Source organism: Brachionichthys hirsutus, chromosome 5 (assembly GCF_040956055.1).
Source record: "Brachionichthys hirsutus isolate HB-005 chromosome 5, CSIRO-AGI_Bhir_v1, whole genome shotgun sequence".
Taxonomy (NCBI): Eukaryota; Metazoa; Chordata; class Actinopteri; order Lophiiformes; family Brachionichthyidae; genus Brachionichthys; species Brachionichthys hirsutus.
The window spans coordinates 2,507,123-2,525,815 of NC_090901.1; the positions used below are offsets into that span (position 1 = coordinate 2,507,123).

Consider the following 18,693-nt stretch of genomic DNA (forward strand, 5'->3'; position numbering starts at 1 on the left):
ATGAAACTTCCCAGAAAGCAGCTGAAACGGAAACCGCTAACAGATGCTGAATCTAAGTCGATCATGAGACAAGTTGCATCATGTTCTCAGACCTGTCGATACGGCAAGGAAGACGAACTCTCCTCCTGCAGTGAAGTTTTAAATCTGACCTGACTTGATTTTAAATAGCGGTGGAAGTTGTAAGAAATAGATTTAGTATTTCCTGTCAATAAAGCTTCAGTAAAGTTTAAGACAAACAGCATCAGACCACGAGCTGCACGAGGACACCGACACCACACGCAGGTACGCAGCAAATATTTCTTTACTAGACAGTAACTTCCAGGTGTCTCCAGTGAACTGGACACATTAGGCAGACTCGACATGGCAGACGCTTTCGTTATCTTCGGCCAGAACCAGACTGGTTGTTTCTCCGTGTTTCTAGTCCTATAGATAAGAGTCATACCGGCTGAGAGTGGCGTGACTCTTGACAAGAAAATGAATAAGCAGATGTCCAGAATTGTCAAAATGCTGCATTGACTTATGCATTATTATCGCTTTAGGGGAAATACCATAATGAGGATCACATATCTGTTGCCCTGTTTTTCGGTTTCTTGTAGTTTCTACTCTATAGTAAACACTGTAAAACCTGGTGAATCAGTCCATCTCAAACCTGTTGCCTTTTATGATTTATATATAAATACTTGAGGGTTAAAGCAATGGGTGTCCTCAAATTGTTTGAGTTGAACTTAGGCAACCGTTTTTGCTGTGTGCACATCTGTTTCCTGTATGGTGGGGGCCCTGCCCACGGTGGCCTCTGGAGGGAGCGACCTCCCCGTCAGAAGCGACCCTTCACATGACTCATCCTACTGTTCAGATCAACACTCTTAGTCACCCCTCTCTGAAAGTATGAGAAGGTCTTTAGGAATCCTTGTGTTTAGATTTCTAATATCGAGCTGGTTCCTGAGCTTTTTGTCATTTCCAGTAAGCCTGCCCTGAACTGTGCAGGTTGAATTCAGGTTAAATTCAGGTTGAATGCAGGTTGAATTCAGGTTGAATTCAGGTTGAATTCAGGTTGAATGCAGGTTAAATTCAGGTTGAATGCAGGTTGAATGCAGGTTGAATGCAGGTTGAATGCAGGTTAAATTCAGGTTGAATTCAGGTTAAATTCAGGTTGAATGCAGGTTGAATGCAGGTTGAATGCAGGTTGAATTCAGGTTGAATTCAGGTTGAATGCAGGTTGAATGCAGGTTGAATGCAGGTTGAATGCAGGTTGCGGCTGCTCGGCTTTTAACAGGCAAGAAAAAGCGAGAGCATATCACTCCAGTCCACATCTTCTCATTCGCGTTTAACACAGCAGGAGAAGCTAACCTTTTGAATGTTTCTGTATTGTTTTTAGCATTTATTTGATTGTTTTTTGATTAACTGATTTTAATTTCACCGCTGTGTTGTTTTAAAGTTGGATTGGAAGAGTGTAGCTCCTTTAAATAAGCAGGGAGTCGTAACCAGACGGATCACCGTGAAACTGGTGGTTTTGTTGAGCCGACTGAACAGAAGGGCGGTGGATAAACGGACCCTCCATCAGAAAGCAGAATCACAAACATTATAAAGGCGTTCTGGGTGTCATTTGGCCCCCCCCCCGCGTGATGCGCTGGCGACGCATTCGGGGAGTACCCCGCCTCTCGCCCGTCGCTAGCTGTGATGAGCTCCAGCAAAGCGAGGCGATCAAGACAGAGTATGTTGTTATGATGTAGAAAAACAATATGTGGTATTGCAAATATTGTAAATCAAAAATAATTTATTTTATACTAATCGAGGATGGAAAATAATAAAGTATAACAGTATTTGGAAAACGACAAACACACAACGAGGCCCTTGTTAAATGACATACGCATCACGTCACTTATCATGTGCGAGAAAGATAATATTATCTGGGCTCCTCCGCGTGCGTGATTTTGTGGATGGGCACGCGCTCCATCCACGCCCCGCCCTGAGCGCGAGGAGTCCCCCCCCATCACTTCAAAGAAAACATAGGAGGAGGAGCCCGGGAGTGACGTCACGCAGCCCCTCCCAACCAGTTACATTTACATTTCTGTGGGTGCATGTGCGCGCGCGTGTGTACCGGAGCAGTTCACAGAAGAGGAGTCGCGCGGACACACCTCAACCGGATGAAGTGAGACGAAGCTGCGCCCGATGTCACTGTCAAGGTGAAGATCGAGCAACTTCCGCTGGAGAACTCGCGCCACGGTCGACTTTCAGGTAGGCCGTGCGCGTGTGTCTGGGGCGCGTGCGTTTTGCGTGAGATTGATGCACGAGCGCTCTAACAAAAGCGGGACGTTTTAGCAGTGCTGCTCGCGTCGGCGAAAAGTAGCAGGTTTCTGTTCAAAAGCAGGAAAGTACTAAAAAAACAAAGAGAGAGCGAGCCCGGAGGGAGCGAGAGAGAGAGAGAGAGAGAAACTCTTGTTTCATTGTCTTCTTTTGTTGCTTGCGGCGCGTGACTGTAGCCGACGGGACGGTGAAGATCAAACGGCACTGATGCTGATTCAAGTGTAGCACAGAAATGTGTCTATTATTCCACGTGTGTGTGTGTGTGTGTGTGCCACGCACGTAAAATATTACGGTTGGCAACGTGTCTACACAATTATTTTAAAATATAGAGTATTTTAATTCCAGACAAAATTTCAACACTAATTCTGTGATCGATTTGTAAGGCTTGCCCTATTTTTTTTACTTATTGAATTTTTTGCTTCATTTTTTTTCACATTTAGCTGACACACTGTCCCGGCCTGTCATCGGGCGGATGGACCAACTGTCATGTGAAGAGGTGTGTGTGTGTGTGTGTGTGTGTGTGTGTGTCGTTTATTCGTCGGGCAGCTGTCTCAAACCTTTGACATTTCTTTTTTCAAAGCGGATTATATTTTAGTTAACACATCTTGGAACTTCCTGCCAAACTTTAACAGAAAGTTAAACAAACTCCAGCCTGTGGGTTGAGCTCTGTGTGTGTGTATTTGTGTGTGTGTGTGTTTGCTCAGTGGAAGTGGAGTAGCAGCCTGGCAGACGGCGTGTTAAAGTTCGTGTAACTTCATCAGATGAGTTCTCGTCAGAGCGTTGGTGCTACGACTCAACGTTACGCGGCCTCGGTGCTACGACTGAACGTTACGCGGCCTCGGTGCTACGACTCAACGTTACGCGGCCTCGGTGCTACGACTGGACGTTACGCGGCCTCGGTGCTACGACTGGACGTTACGCGGCCTCGGTGCTACGACTGGACGTTACGCGGCCTCGGTGCTACGACTGGACGTTACGCGGCCTCGGTGCTACGACTGAACGTTACGCGGCCTCGGTGCTACGACTGGACGTTACGCGGCCTCGGTGCTACGACTGAACGTTACGCGGCCTCGGTGCTACGACTGAACGTTATGCGGCCTCGGTGCTACGACTGGACGTTACGCGGCCTCGGTGCTACGACTGAACGTTACGCGGCCTCGGTGCTACGACTGGACGTTACGCGGCCTCGGTGCTACGACTGAACGTTACGCGGCCTCGGTGCTACGACTGAACTTTACGCGACCTCGGTGCTATGACTGGACGTTACGCGGCCTCGGTGCTACGACTGGACGTTACGCGGCCTCGGTGCTACGACTGAACGTTACGCGGCCTCGGTGCTACGACTGGACGTTACGCGGCCTCGGTGCTATGACTGGACGTTACGCGGCCTCGGTGCTACGACTGAACGTTACGCGGCCTCGGTGCTGCGACTGAACGTTATGCGGCCTCGGTGCTACGACTGAACGTTACGCGGCCTCGGTGCTACGACTGAACGTTACGCGGCCTCGGTGCTACGACTGGACGTTACGCGGCCTCGGTGCTACGACTGAACGTTACGCGGCCTCGGTGCAGTGCTTTCTGGAGCGTGTGTCTGCGCGAGGAAGAGAAAGTTTCTCGCACACGTGTTAGTCATTTTGCGTTCAGTCTGCTAGACAATCTACATCTGTACTCTGGTCTTTGAAGCCCTCGCCTTCCCCGTGTCTCTTTCTCTTAATCAAGTCTCTCTTGCCGTCTTCCATTTCCGGTAAAGACCGATGATGTCACCGTCTGTGTCTCGATTGAAACAGGTTTCCGTGCTCGGACGGTACACAATGTTTCTGCTGGTTTTTTGCATTTGTGTAGAATCTTAAGGATTCTACCTGCCTCAAGAAAGTCGAGGTATTTGAGTCAGGAATGTGGGCGTGTCCAGGCAGCCATAATGTTTTCTTTCACAGTCCCGCTGGTCAGTCTGTGGGCACAAACATCTTCATTACTCAGCAGAACTCTAAGATCCTTCATGAAGACGCAGCGTTACTTTGAGCGTTTCGTGCTCTGTTGCTGGTTGTTCAGACTTGTTCCCTGGTTCGCGCCAAATGTTTAAGTCTGTTCCCGTCTAATGAGCCTGGAAACAAAGAATAAAGTTTCAGCGATAAGTGGAGTCACATCTGCTGTGCGTTCATGGAGACTTTAGTTTATTTTCATGCAGATATTGCATAAGTGCCCTGAAAACAAAGACCCCTCTCTGTGCCACCTTTTTTTTTTTTTTTACACTGATTAAACCTGCGGAGGAACAATGCCACTGCATTCAAGACTGAGCTGACTTTCTGCAAACAAAGCTGGCGTGCAAACGCGTCGGTGTCTCGTGATGTTTCCTACCTTCCCCGTCACGTGATGAATGATCCCGTGCTCTTCTGAGGGGAAGGACTTCCCGGACATAGCGCTGTCTCCTGGGCTGATTTTCTTTGCATTAGCTAACTGTTACCAGGCATGATTTGCATCCTGCAGTTGTGAGTCAGACGCAGTTTCGTAGTTGTTTCCGCAGAATGAAGGCGCACCAGATCCGCCTTGAGCAGGCTGTGTAAAAGGTGACTGTGGTCTGTGCAGTGTTTTTGACAGTTTGTTTTTCAGCGTGGCAACAGAACCAATGCCCCCACTCGGAAATAGCAGCCATGGGGATGAGTTGTCTGGTTGAGCAACGACCAAACTGGATTTCACACTTTGGTTCACATTGACATTATGTGAAACGTTATGTGTTTCGTTGCAGCTCTTTTAATGTCATAAGTTCACCTTGATAAAACAAATGTCAACCTTTATGGGGAAGGGTGAAGATGACAGAAGCACCATTGCTAATGCTATCCCGGAACAAAGAGCTTTTTGCATTGTTGCCATGGTTTTAGAGATTATAATGTCACGATCATAGATAGACGGCTGACTCGATTTTACTTTGTCTGAGCGGCCTCGGGAATGTTGACATAGTCATAAAGACAGATAAAGACATGCATGTTGGAGCAAAGACTGACACGGAGACAAGTGCACGGCCTGCATACCTACCAAGACCCAGCTTCTCAGAGAATCTCATTGATTTTCCGGCTGTAATGCCGGAGCTTCAATCACGCTAAAGCCCCATTACTGCACTGACTGACCACTTTGTGGAGAGTTCAGGAGAGAATGACACGCGCACTCCGGGAGAATCCAAACGCCGTCCACCTTGCAGCTTGTTAAGTTGAAGTCCAGAGAGATTGTAGAGTCTATGCTGCAGGAATTTGATTAAGCTTCTTGTAATTCTGTACGGAGATGAGCGACGCCACTTCCCTTCCGTTACAGCCGTAGACCAGCAGGACTTTCTGAACGTACGATTACACGGCGTTCAGGAAGTTGCATCAGACGATGAAACCGCATGATTGCATCGTGTCCCTCCAGAACAATGTATGTGCTACACACACACACCCACAGAGAACAAAGACTCTCCTTTTGTTTTTGGACATCACTTGTGTGTGTGTCTGTGTGTGTGTGTGTGTGTGTGTGTGTGTGTCTGGTTGATTGTAGACTGCCTTGTATGTAACAGTTGTTATTGTGTTTTTCTCGACTTGCATGTAAACAAAGGAGAACCTCCCAAATCCTCCCTGGTGTTCCCCCCCCCCCCCCCCCCCCTCCGGCCAATGAGAATGGATTTCCCAGTTGTGCTCAGCCAGTAGCCAGTGAGGAGGGGCGTGGCTCCAGCAGTAAAAGCCCAAAGCTTTGAAAGTGGAGCAGACGGGCGAGCCTTAACAAAGACGCTGCTGAGCCACAAAAAACGGCTGCGGCGTTTTAACGTGCATGGCTTTGCACTGCTTAAGAGATGGCCACTGGGGTTACATTTAAAATGGTGTTTGTGTGTGTGTGTGTGTGTGTGAGAGAGCGCATGTTTACATCTGAGGGAGGAGGAGCCTCATGGAGCATGCATGTGCATGTGTTTGTCTAATATGGAAAGATTTGCGCGGATCCTGTGCATTTGTTGCTCGTCTGTCTGAGCCCACCTGTTTTTATCGGGTCTATACATACACATACGTGACCATGTGTCCGTGCCAGCTGCGGGGGGGGGGGGGGGGGGGGTATAAACCAGCCTTTTGTATTTGATGGACAGGTGCGACCCGAAGTTGGACCCCTTCACTAATTATTCAGGAAACGTGTTCAGTCAGCACTTTGATTTGAACCTTTTTTTTTTTTTTGAAGAAAAGTGCACGCACAAGTGTTTCTGCTGCTCAAGTACTGTCGTAGCACGCCATGTGGGTGCGTGCACGTGTCTGTACATGCGCCGGTTTGCGTCCGTCACTTTGCAGCTTCATCACATTCCTACAGTCTCGCTCAAAGGGGCGTCTGTGCCGCTTCCATCCACCCCATTCATTCTGTGAGCCGCCTCGCCCCGTTGACGAGTTACCACAGGAAATAACTTCAGACGGCACTCGACGCAAAAGTTCCCTCTCCTTTGAATTCAAAGAGAGAGATCGCGGTTTCACGATGAGCGGTTGGCGCTTCATCGCATTAACGGAAGGAAATCCGCGTGGAAATCCGGATTTGTGTTGCAATTGACTCTGAAAAGCCGAGTCTTAAAGCGGTCGATCGGGTTTTACGGTCTGACGTGACCAAACGGAGCCGCTGTGGTAATCCCAGAGACCTAGAATCTCCTCGCTGTTGTCGCCTACATGTGATGGCGCAAGTGTTGAATGTGCTGCTTTGTTTTTAGATGCATGGAACCTGCGTCTGCTGAATAATAGATACGAGAAGCAGCATTCCAAAGATCCCCCGACTTTCTAATAAAAGGTCTTTGATTACGCTGTTTAGTCTTCCTTAACTTCCATTGCTGATTAATATCCTGATTCTTTCACTCGTCAAGGAACGATCGACGGCGTCGATCGACGCCGGTGATGTCGCCGGGACGCCTCCGGGACGCCTCCGCTTTAGTCAGACCTGCTTCATGCCAAATCAGGAAATGCCTTATTACTGCATCTAACGTCATCATCAGAGTTACACATTTCTTACAGTGTAGGGTTAGATTGTATTTCAAAGGCGTTGTAACCCTGATGAACTGAAAGGGGGTCAGATTGAAGCAAATGCTTATTTGAAACCTTCCCCTTTTCTTACAATGACATCCAAAAAAAAACCTAAATCCCCCCCCCCCCCCCCCCCCCCCAGCGGGCCTCGGCAGCACCCTGCGTGGCTCGCCCTGCATGAATGGGTGAATGTGAGGCATTGTAAAGCACTTTGGGCAGCATCAAGGTGTGGAACGTTCCTTTAGCGCTTATTAAACCGTAGTGAATGAGTTATCAATACAAAAGAGATTCTGTTGTTAATCTTGTTTTACGTTAAGCTCTGTGCAGCCAGAGAGACGCTGCGTGAAGGATTTCTCCTGACCTTTGGGAATAGCAGCAAGTTTGGGCGTTCACGTTTCATCGTGACGGTCGAGCGAGCCGCCCGTATTCCCTTAATGACATCAGGGTCACACAGCGGGGCCTAGCTAACGCCTCGCCGCTCGCGCGGTGCATCATGGGTACATTGTTGGAGCACATCTGCACTTTATGGACCCCAAAATCCTCGCTGTAAATTCCCACACCTCTGCATCTCCCTCAGTGACAGCACTGCATTGTGGGAGCATCGTGGACGCTTTCCAAGGTCGGGACACGATGAGGCCCCAGAATTCCCCAGCTTCTCTTTCAGGACCCCACAAAAAGGCAGGAAACACGAAACGACCCCCCCACACACACCCAAGCATATTTCATCTGTCAACGTTTGCTAGAACTTCCTGAAGGTTTGGGTCTGTTAGCGGTTTACTTGTTTACGTACTTGTTTACGTACTTGTTTACTTGGTCTGAAGAACTAAAGCAAATAATAAAGGACTCAAAGGAGAGGCGGGATTTAAACGTCTGAATGCGTTTCCACGCTCTAGTGACAGAGAAAACTCATAAATATGCACACTTGTGCGTCATGCCCCCCCCCCCCCCCACACACACACACACACACACACCCATCCCCTGATTTACGTGTTGTCGGGGGCGATGCTTGCGAGTGTGTACGTACAACCGGCCCATCCGGGAAATGAGCTCACGACCAGCTCTCTGCGTCCCCCTCACTTTCTCTGTCACCCCCCCCCCCTCCCCCCCTCACTCCCGCTGTCCCTCCCCCACCCCTACAGCTGCTAGTTAAGAGCTCATCCATATCTGTGTTTTAATTAGGGCCGGCCGTATTTATGGCTGAATGGCTGCTTCGTGACAGAGAGACGAAGAGACGTTCATTTGTTACTGTCCGGCTCGTAACGCAGAGCGGCGTGTGTGTGTGTGTGTGCGTGTGCGTGAGTGTGTGTGTGTGTGCGTGTGTGAGAGAGATGTGGGGGTGGCTTTAGGGGTTACTGATGATGCCATTTCCCCTGAGGGCTGGACGTCCCATATGCGAGTTGAACAGACGAGACCCAGCCTGAGAGCGAGCGACGAGAGGAACGACTAGAGACGGGTCGTTAACTCGGTATAATGTATAAAGGTATAAACTTACTCGTATCAAGTTACATCGAGTAGTTAATTCAGTATAATGTATAAATGTGTAAACTTAACTTACTAATATCAAGTTACATCGAGTAGTTAATTCAGTATAATGTATAACGGTGTAAACTTAACTTACTAATATCAAGTTACATCGAGGCCCAAATCCCGGGTCGCTCTCGTATTCATTCATGTCTCCGTCCGTGATCAGCGTGTTGCAGACTGGATGCTGATCAGTCCTGTTTAGTCCCCCCCCCACCACCCCCACCCCCGCCTCACACACACACACACCAATTATGGTTTTGTATTGAGCATGTGGGCGTGGTCAGCCATGTATTCATGACAGTTGACAGTCCGACCCCTCCCAGTGCGACGCTCTGGATGGTTCCGTGTTTGTCCCCTGGAGCAGGACGGTGGGGTCAGATGGCGGGCCAGCTGCCCCCCCCCCCCTTATTGACTCTCAGGGAGGGAACCTTTGACCGATGAGCGCTAAACTCATTTTGTGTTGTCTTATCTGCTCTGTCTTCGCCTTTTTGTATATCATAGAGGGAAATGTTGCCACGACGACTAAAGTTCAGTCGTTTTATCAAGACGAAAACAAATCGGGAACAAAAAACAGAAACAGTGAGCTGAAAGAAATGACGGCACATCATCGGCCTGGGGCGACCAGCGTCAGCGATCATCACCCCCCCCCCCCCGATTTGTGAATGGCACTATGAATGTAAGTCTTTGTGTGTTCGCTCACGTAGCAGCATCCTGTGATGATGCAATCACGTGACACAGAAAGAGCTCTCTATCCTCGAGGAGACCGTTTCTCGGCTCTAACGCAAACTGCTCCGGTGAGGTGCGCTTCACTTCCTGTTTTAAAAACAGAACCGCTGCTAAATGCCCAACGCGTGTGTGTGTGTGTGTGTGTGTGTGGTCCCAAATTAACTTGATTCCTGACTATTCCTTCCGGGCGTGACTTATCAGACTGTTCCTGTAGCTGGTTGAATATGTGCATGACGTCAGTCCCACACAGGTCATCATGAGGATGACCGGAGGGAGTGACTCCAGCAGGAGGAGGCCGTCTCCAGGCCGTCTCCAGGCCGTCTCCAGCCCGTCTCCAGCCCGTCTTTCCCGTCTTTCCTTTCCTAGAATCGGCTCTGACCCAGTTTTTTCGCCTCATTTTAACCGACTCTCTCCTCCTCCTGCCCCTGAATGCTCGGACTTTCTGAACGCTTCACCAATTCTCTTTGACATTTTGGAGATTTACGTCCCTTTTGAGCTGAGTTACGTCTTCACTGCCTGCCTGTGTTTATGTTTTGCCTTCAGCTTTTGATATAAGGGTTAGTTTCCCAAACCAATAAAGAGTTTTACTGGAATTCCTGGATCAGCAGGACGTGTTCTTCCGACCCGTAGTAAACCATGATCTGCACACTGACAGACGGGAGGGTTGCTTTCGTCCTGCGATATGTCGGGAGGGGCTCTTTGTTCCAGTTGTAAACACCAATAGGAGGTTTGTTTCAAATGATCCATCTATCTCCACCGACATATTTCCGTGTGCTCTTTATGCTGGCTCTGACTCCTTCACAGGACCGCAGGGAACAACAAAAATGGCGTTTTGTCTCGTCTCTCTTCGGCTACGATGCCTCCGTCAGTGTGAGCTTTCAGAATGCGTTCACACATGAAATCAGAGCTCTGAATGAAGGCTCTGCTCATTTCCGTATTTATCGGTGAGCGTGATTTGGGAGTAGAGTAAGTACACGGACGTGTTTATCCGTGACACTGAAACGTGAAAATAAAAGGTCGCTTCAATACAAAAATGTAAAAAGAGTGACGCAGCTCTAATCCGAGCTCTAATTTGTGCTTCTTTTTGAACTCCCTATGTCACTTCCCCTCCCTCCCCCCCCCCCCCCCCCCCCAGGGCAGAAAGGAAGTAGAAGCAGATGTGTTAAGCTAACGGCCACTTCAACAACACTGCCAGTCTGTAACCCCCCCCCCCATCGCTGGCTTTAACGGAAACGGCTTTGATGTCCGCAGCAGGCACGTCCTCACACGCAGCAGATTCAAGCTGCCGCCATATCACGTGCACACACACACACACACACACACAATGTCATCACGTTCCCGTTGGGTCACCAAATACACAACGACTGCAGTCTGGGGTTTTCAGGGACGGATTCACGATCGTGTTCATTTCCAGTCTGGACTCTGAACTGTTGCTTTAGACGCGACATTATAAATCCATTAAACGCTGGATTACATTAATCTCAACGTTTAATGTTTAGTAATCCCAGGAAATGGCTGTCGATCGTATCCGGTTAGAAGAAGCCGAGTTTCCAGCAGGCAGGTTTCTTCTGATTATTCCGCAGCCACAAATCAAAGTGTCTCTCGGACTTCTTTGCTACGTAATTGGAGCGGATGAGTTGCCTGGATGCGGGACTGTCACCCTCTTGTGGCGTGTTTAACTCATTGCACCTGCTTGTTTTGCTTGTGAGGCTACACTCATTTGCGTGGAGCAGATGCTTCGTGCCCCTTTTTAAATAAATAATTAATGTGATTGTCCATCTTAAGACACTACGCTGTGTTGTCTGTCTCTATGTCCGTCCCAGACAAGATGGACTCACAGGGAGGGGCCGTTGAATCCGAGTCATTCCTCAAGCTGCAGGGGAAGAAACGCGTGACTCTAATGACTTTGTTTAAAAAAACAGCATTTTTTGGTGTTAAGACAAAAAAAAAATATATTTCTCCATGACAACATAAATCTTCCATAAAGTTCCATTAGGTAACAAATGTGAATGTTCTCACCAAGAGATGTACATTGAAGGTAAGTCAGAAGGGGTGAGGGAGGGAGCTGAGAGAGAGAGAGAGAGAGTCTGTGTGTGCGTGGGTGGGAGAGAGAGAGAGAGAGAGTATAAAACAGACTTCCAGTCCAAGCAGCTCAGAAGCAGACAGCTGTGTTGACCAAGCCGCCGCTACTGTCTGTCGTATATCGATAAACCCCGGAAAATACGATCTCTCCACCAGATAACCGAGATGACGACAATGTTCAGATTCCCCGTCTTTCCTCATCTGCAGGGTGAGTCGGGTCGAGATCGACTTCACGGATATGTTTTTAGTTAAAGATGCAGTTTAATCGTTGGGAAAGACGAATCGTTCTACTCGCGTTCCGTTGTTGCTTTCGTATTGTTCTACTCGCGTTCTGTTGCTTTCGTATCGTTCTACTCGCGTTCTGTTGCTTTCGTATCGTTCTACTCGCGTTCCGTTGCTTTCATTTCAGGTGATTATATTAGAAGTTGAAATGGGTGTTGTTTGAGTAAAGCGGGATCAGGGACGGTGGAACGTTCCTACCAGGAATCTTCATTCATCTCCGTGTGGTTTACTTTTCCTTTCCACTTCATGTGGAGCAATTATGTAGCCCCAGTCCCTTTATCGCTGTGGGTAGCATTTCACAACAACAACAACAACCGAGTTCATGCCGGAGGAGCAAACATGCTCAACATCAAGTTGTGAGACAAGCGATGGCTGCATCACGTAGAAGTCCTTTTCATTTGACTCTCGTTTGTCACCAGGGAGGAGTGTCATGGCGGAGCCCGACTATCTGGAGGGAGACTGCGATGAGCTCATCAAACCCAAGAAGCTGATCAACCCAGTCAAGAGCTCCCGAAACCACCAGGACCTGCACCGAGAGCTGCTCATGAACCAGAAGAGGTCAGCCCCCGGCATCCTCCCCTTCAGGCGACGCATGTGTGGTCGTTGCTCGTCTGCAGGTTGAGACCCAACGCTTTCCTGTTTCATAAAGAGTAGGGCTCGAACCACGCAGCAAATGGCTGGATGGAGTATTCTTCCCATAATTGGGTCATAAAACAGGCTTTCAGGCGGCGTGCACGAGCCCCCCCCCGCATCGGTGGTGCATTCCGGGGCTCTCCATCACATTTGTGATGCTCGGTGGATTTTCTGCTTGTAGCCTTTTCTGCCTGAACTAAAAATAGCCGCGTAAACGCGTACTGTTACATCACAGCAGAGATGCTCGGTGTTAATCGGGAGGCGTTTCCGTAGCGATGGGAGGCAGGGCGTTAACACGTGGAGGAGGTGGTGGTCGTGCGTGAACTGAAACTGAAAACATTGTTTCTGTTCCTCGATTTGAAGTCTGTCGGATGAATCTGTAGGTTTGCAGGAGAGAGTATAGAAGGATTAGTCACACTGCAGGAAGAGAGGGGGGGGGGGGTGGATGCATGATGGGAAAAAAAAAAGTTATGTAATCAGGATTACAAAACAGCCTCAAGCCGAGGGCCTCGCTCTGCTGTGGTGCCCCCCCCCCCCCCCCCCACTGGGTGGGTTTTAGAAGTTCAGCCGCCAGGGCTCGAAACGGGGGATTTGGATCTGGCGTTCTTCCGAGGACACGCCCCCAACGAGAAGGAGGCACGGTAACCGTAGATTGGCATAAAACACCTTTATAGCCTGTTCTGGTGCTTCAGGGACATCGCCCCCCCCCCTCGGTTCTCTGTGCGGGGGGCCCTGGATTGTGTCCCCTTTGCTGTGCATCAGGCAGTAAAGCGCTCGGTGTCGGAACAAACGAGCGTTTTGACTGCAGCAGTGACTTCGGGCGAGGGGGGGGGGGGGGCGGGGGATTAGCTTGTTTTATTTTCCTGGTCCGGAACATTTCTGAGCTAACTGCAGCCCGTCTTCATCCCCTACTGAGTGATGAACCCTAACCCCCCCCCCATGCATAACATTTTTGTTGTTCATTTCGTGACACACTGGCAGCCGTCATAAACAGAAAAGTAAATGTGGCACAATCTCTGATTGGCTCAAATTCAAAATCTTCCTGAAACAGAGACATGTTTAATCCGGAACATCTAGTACAGACATGCATGTCGACCCAGAATGAGGTCAGGGTCCTTATCGGCTACGTACGGCTCTCGTCTCTGAGTGGGGCTCGCCGTGTTCGTCGTTCATCAGGCTTTACTTCAGTAACATGCCGCCTCGCCGGGCTCTGCACACAGGGGTCTAGCTCCGCAGAACAAACCGGAGCTGCAGAAGGTTCTGGAGAAGAGAAAGAGAGAGCAGGTTCTCAAGGCTCAGAAGGAGGAGCAGGAGGCCCACAAGAAGAGGAGCGACCTGGAGATCGAGCTAATGAAGCGACAGCAGAAACTCGAGCAGGTAAATGCTGATGTGTGAACTTCAGCGTGGAGAAGAATGCACTTTGTTACTCTGTTTGTCTGCAGATAAAGATGTCGGTGTGGCCGCAGCCCTTTCGAGCTTCACTTTGAAACTGTTGCCGTGGTTTTCACCCACGTCTCTTCCTGCAGCTGGAGCTGGAGCAACAGAAGAACGAAGAGGAACAAGAGAACACCCCAGAGTTTGTGAAGATGAAAAGCAACCTGCGCAGGACGAAGCAGGAGGCCGACGGCGAGGAGCGAGCCACCTAGAGGCCAGCCGGCACGTGCGTTTGGCTGATTGTTCATGTGGGCGCAGAGGCGGCTGGAGGTGAATCAGGGTGGAGCGTGATCCAAGATGAACCGACCCGGCCGGTCCTTCCTGTAGTGAGGAGAGACACTAAATGGACTAAAGACCAGCCCTCTGCCTGCCTATCACAGACTGCCAGCTCTCCCCTCTGCTCCTCCCACCCATCCAGATGCCCCGCCCCCGCCCCCCCGAAGAAGGGACGCAACGCAGACTTGTCACGCGCCTTTTAACGTGGGCGAACAAGCTCCCAATGAGCTCTGTGAACAAACCGATGCACAGGGTTGCTCGTTCCTCTGCTCTCTCTCCGCGGCAACGCTGTTCCCTTTACTGTTATTGATGTTGTTCAAGTTGTTTTGTTTTTGTTTTCGTTGTTTTATCTTCAGAATCAGTAAGGAAAAGTGAACACTGGATGCACTCTTGAAGCTGTGTAATGTTGAAAGCCAAACCAATGTGCTCTTGTTATTTATGTTTGTAGCTTTTAGCCCAGGTATTTGAGAGGACACTTTTAGTTGTTCTGTATTTTAGTTTCTTTCTCAGCATAGTTTATGATACCCGAACGGGACAAAGGGAGTGTAGGGTCACGTGAAACACTCGTGTTTTTTCTTTATCTTCCCTTAAATTCTAAATGGGACATTATTTCATCTAATGCAATGTTGAGTAATAGTCCCTGGCATGAATTTGGCCTTTTTATTAATTTGTTTTGTATGAATAAAAGTGTTACAAATAATTTCGAGTGTTGTTGGTCAGCATAGCAAAAGACTGAACTGATTGGTAGTTCTTATGCTATAAGAAAAGCATCCTGGATCTTTATTAAGTATTCTTTCTTTGGTTACAATGGAGATATACAGTAGATGTTAAGATGGATAAATTAAATTAAACAGTCGGCTGTATGTATCCATTACGACTCACAAATTCAAAAATGCGTATTGTGAGAAAGTAGCAGCTCTGGATGTTAAAGTGCACTTGTGTAATTATTTAGAGCTCACTAGTTATTGTGGGTCAAAAATTCAGGTTTGTAGATCTCCAGGGGATAATCTCTATTATTCTCTTAGGAAGAATATGATTCATAAGAAATAACCCTGTGTTCTCCAGAATTCTTTCTTTTTTAATAAACATGAATTTAACATATTCCATAGATTTTCTTTTTAATCTAATTATAGGTGAATTATAGGTGAATCTTTTGAATGCAGTGCACCCATCACATGTATTGTACAGGTCTTCACTGATGTGATCCACCAACATTTAAATGTGTAGAGCAGTATTTTAAGAAGAAGCAGATGGTTTAAAAAACTAAGCACAAATTAGGAAGCAGACATGAGATATCCAGAAAACAATGCACATACTGTAACATTTTTATTGCAGCTTTTGGCAGTCGCAGAACATTTTCCATCTGGATACGATAATGCCTTGACAAGCGGCACTAATAACCCAGTAGTAGCCTAGAATTATCCCCGCCACAAATAAAGGCAAGGGGTGGGATGTAGGATAAAGCTAAAGCTAGAAAACATCAAAACTACCTCATACTCTTTCATTATTTTTTTTGTTTACATTATTTGGATTTACATTATCCATCTGGTGGTAAAAAGTGATGTCGGTAGTTTTCTTTTGGTCCGGTGGGGGGCGGTAAAGCACTGATACCTTCTCTATTGCCCACGAAGGAGAAGCGCTGCTTATGATCTCATCACTACGCGACAAACATGGCCGCCTGTGGGATATTCCGTTCCCTGTCTTCCAACTTTTTCACAGTTTTGCCTTTACTTTCTCGCTCCGCAACACTTTCTCCGTTGCGGCTAGCATCTAACCCTTATTTTGGAAGAACACTAGCCTCCTCTAGTCGAACAACTGCAGGTATTCCTGTGTGAATGTTTTTTATTTTATTTTAGCATATTAGCTAACTTTCTTAGCTGTGAGGTAATGAAAGCTCGAGGAAAGGGCAAATGGCTGCGTAGTGCGAACTTGGCTGTCATCTCTTCGTCTTCATATTGTTCGGGATTTAAAACTATTTAAGTTCTTGTAGTTGGAGGTTTTTATATTCTGAGTATGTTATGTTACTTTACAGAACTTAAATATACAGATAAGCATGAATGGATTCGAGTAGAAGATGGCGGCATTGGGACTGTCGGGATTAGCAACTTCGCGCAAGTAAAGCCTTCGTCTTAACATCTTACACAACAGTCCCTCTTTTGCTACTCCTGTACCTTTTATACATTTTTTTTTTTTTTTGGCAACTCGCAGGAGGCTCTGGGAGACGTAGTTTACTGTGGACTGCCGGAAGTGGGGACGCAGCTGGCTCAACAAGGTACGAAGTTCAGTCTGTTACAGCACACAGGAATAGACAGTGTAATGGCCTGATTAGTTTTTGCCACAGCAGGAAAGGGATGTTTCATGTGTCAAATGTTTAATTTATTTCATTTTAACTGATACTAGTACAAGCTCTTTTTTTTCCTACTTGTGACACAACAGGTCTTTCCATGACAGTGTGAACGACGCAAATGACTTTGAATCTGTTCTTTGTAAATCTAATTTTATCCACTTTCATATGTGGTCTAAAATCAGATATGTATCAGATTCCTGCTGACGTGGAAGCTGTTTGAACATTGAGTTTAGTGTTGAGGATTTTTCACTATTAGATTCATCTATTGGATCGGGTCAAATACAGCAGGAGCGGTAATCACAATGATGCCTGTACTTGCTTGATCAATAAACCTGACTTCATAAGAAACCACCAATGTGACTATACCAATAAGACGACAGCTTTTAATGTACAGTAGTTCAATCGACATAAAAATGAGATGCATCGTAGCTATTCTGTCTTTCTCTGTAGTTGCTGCAAATGAAATGATCTCGGAGTAAACGCACTTTTCTTACCGTCAGATGAGTTTGGAGCGCTGGAAAGTGTCAAAGCAGCCAGTGAGCTCTATTCTCCATTGACTGGAGAAGTTGTAGAGGTCAATGCACTTCTGGAAGATAAGCCTGGCCTGGTCAATAAGTCCTGCTACAAAGACGGTAAGCTCTCCTCTCGTAGCTTAAAAGTGAGCCATGTTCACTTTTTAACCCCTCCAAATGATTTTATATGCCTGAGCCAATTCTTCCTGGCAAAACTCATAAAAATATTTCCCATGGCCGACCGGTATATTATAATATCTGTTTATATCTTATATCTGGCTTTTTTTTTTTATAGGTTGGTTGATGAAGATGACCATTGCCAACCCTGCAGAACTGGATGCCCTGATGGATGAAGCGGCCTATGAGAGATACATTCACGCCATTGAGGACTGACCCGACGTCATCTCCTCTCCGAACACCACTGGCAGGGAGATCCACGAGTTGTGCCTGTGTCAGTTACGCCGCTACACTTAGAATCCACAAGGATTTTCAGGAGGTCCAGATTCCAGGCCTGTCAGGGTCGGAGCGTTGAGAACAATTTTCTTTATCTCCTGTAGGGGGACCAGTCTGCACATCTTTAGCTTCCAATTATGAGTTGTTTGAGCCTCAAATCTTCAAACTGAAGAGACAAAGAGGGTCAATAGAGATTTTTCAGTTGAAATTTGTTCTTTTTCAAGAACATTGTTAGTATTAAAGAAGCACTTTGGTCTACACTGCGTGTTTGTCAGCAACACTGTAGGCATGGGACCTGTAAATGAGAAAATAAACATTTCCTGAAACAATATTTTGCCCTGATTTTTAAATTATAAAGACAATGTTTTGCTGCAGCGGATATTCTTGGCTGGTAATTGGCTGCTGTAGCTTTCATTTTGAGTTGAGAAATAGACAATGCAAGCTGCAGTTCATCATCTTCTGTTTCATATTTGATCAGGACAAACAATCTTAAGTTTTATTGCTGTAAAAATAACTGATTTTGGGGTAGATAATGTTCAAAAGAGCATAAAAAGCATGAGAACATGCTGTTTTGCCAAAGACAAAACTATAAGGCTGGGGTGCAAAAACTATTATTGACTGTCAAGTTTGTTCCTGACAGTTTTTAGTATTTTGTGAGTGCTAATACTTTGCATTAATGACAAAAGAAAAAAACATCAATATACGCATCTTAAAAGGGTAAGTCGCCATAACAAACCACCAATATTTAATTATATATATATAAAAAACAAAGTTCTGAGTCATTTTCAACACTCGTGTTCAATAACTAGCATTAGCATTAGCATTGAAATGTAATTGTATCTTGTTCATGTATTTTATTCTAAATATTCCGCCTGGGTTTTTTGTATTACAGTATACATATATGTAATTACCACCGGTGAAGCGCTGCAACATGTTAATCTGCAGTGGCGGGCTATTCAAGCCATGTGTTTCAGCGAGCACGTTTGTAATGGCCTAGTATCACCACTAGGGGGCGCTGCCTGCCTAATAAAGACGGGGGAAGTTTGTGAAATCTGCGCGGGGGGGGGGGCGGTCTTCCCGTCACAGCACGAGTAACAATCGGAATAATCTG

The 18,693-nt window shown here is 47.2% G+C and overlaps 2 protein-coding genes across 3 annotated transcripts; both read left to right on the top strand.

Moving 5' to 3' along the window:
• The first annotated feature begins 208 nt into the window (after positions 1-208).
• On the top strand, positions 209-15,362 carry fam107b (family with sequence similarity 107 member B). 2 transcript variants are annotated; one of them, XM_068738972.1, is made up of 4 exons: positions 209-282; positions 12,347-12,485; positions 13,781-13,937; positions 14,087-15,362. In XM_068738972.1, the coding sequence occupies exons 2-4, from the start codon at positions 12,358-12,360 to the stop codon at positions 14,204-14,206; spliced, it is 405 nt and encodes a 134-aa protein (XP_068595073.1). In that variant the 5' UTR covers positions 209-282; positions 12,347-12,357; the 3' UTR covers positions 14,207-15,362. The 2 variants fall into 2 exon arrangements, with proteins under 2 accessions (XP_068595073.1, XP_068595071.1); XM_068738970.1 differs by lacking the exon at positions 209-282 and adding an exon at positions 2,097-2,235.
• Positions 15,363-15,940: 578 nt separating this feature from the next.
• On the top strand, positions 15,941-17,911 carry LOC137893997 (glycine cleavage system H protein, mitochondrial-like). The gene is made up of 5 exons (XM_068739453.1): positions 15,941-16,091; positions 16,303-16,385; positions 16,479-16,542; positions 17,118-17,249; positions 17,425-17,911. Exons 1-5 carry the CDS (start codon positions 15,941-15,943, stop codon positions 17,520-17,522), a joined length of 528 nt encoding a protein of 175 aa, XP_068595554.1. The 3' UTR covers positions 17,523-17,911.
• The last annotated feature ends 782 nt before the right edge of the window (positions 17,912-18,693 follow it).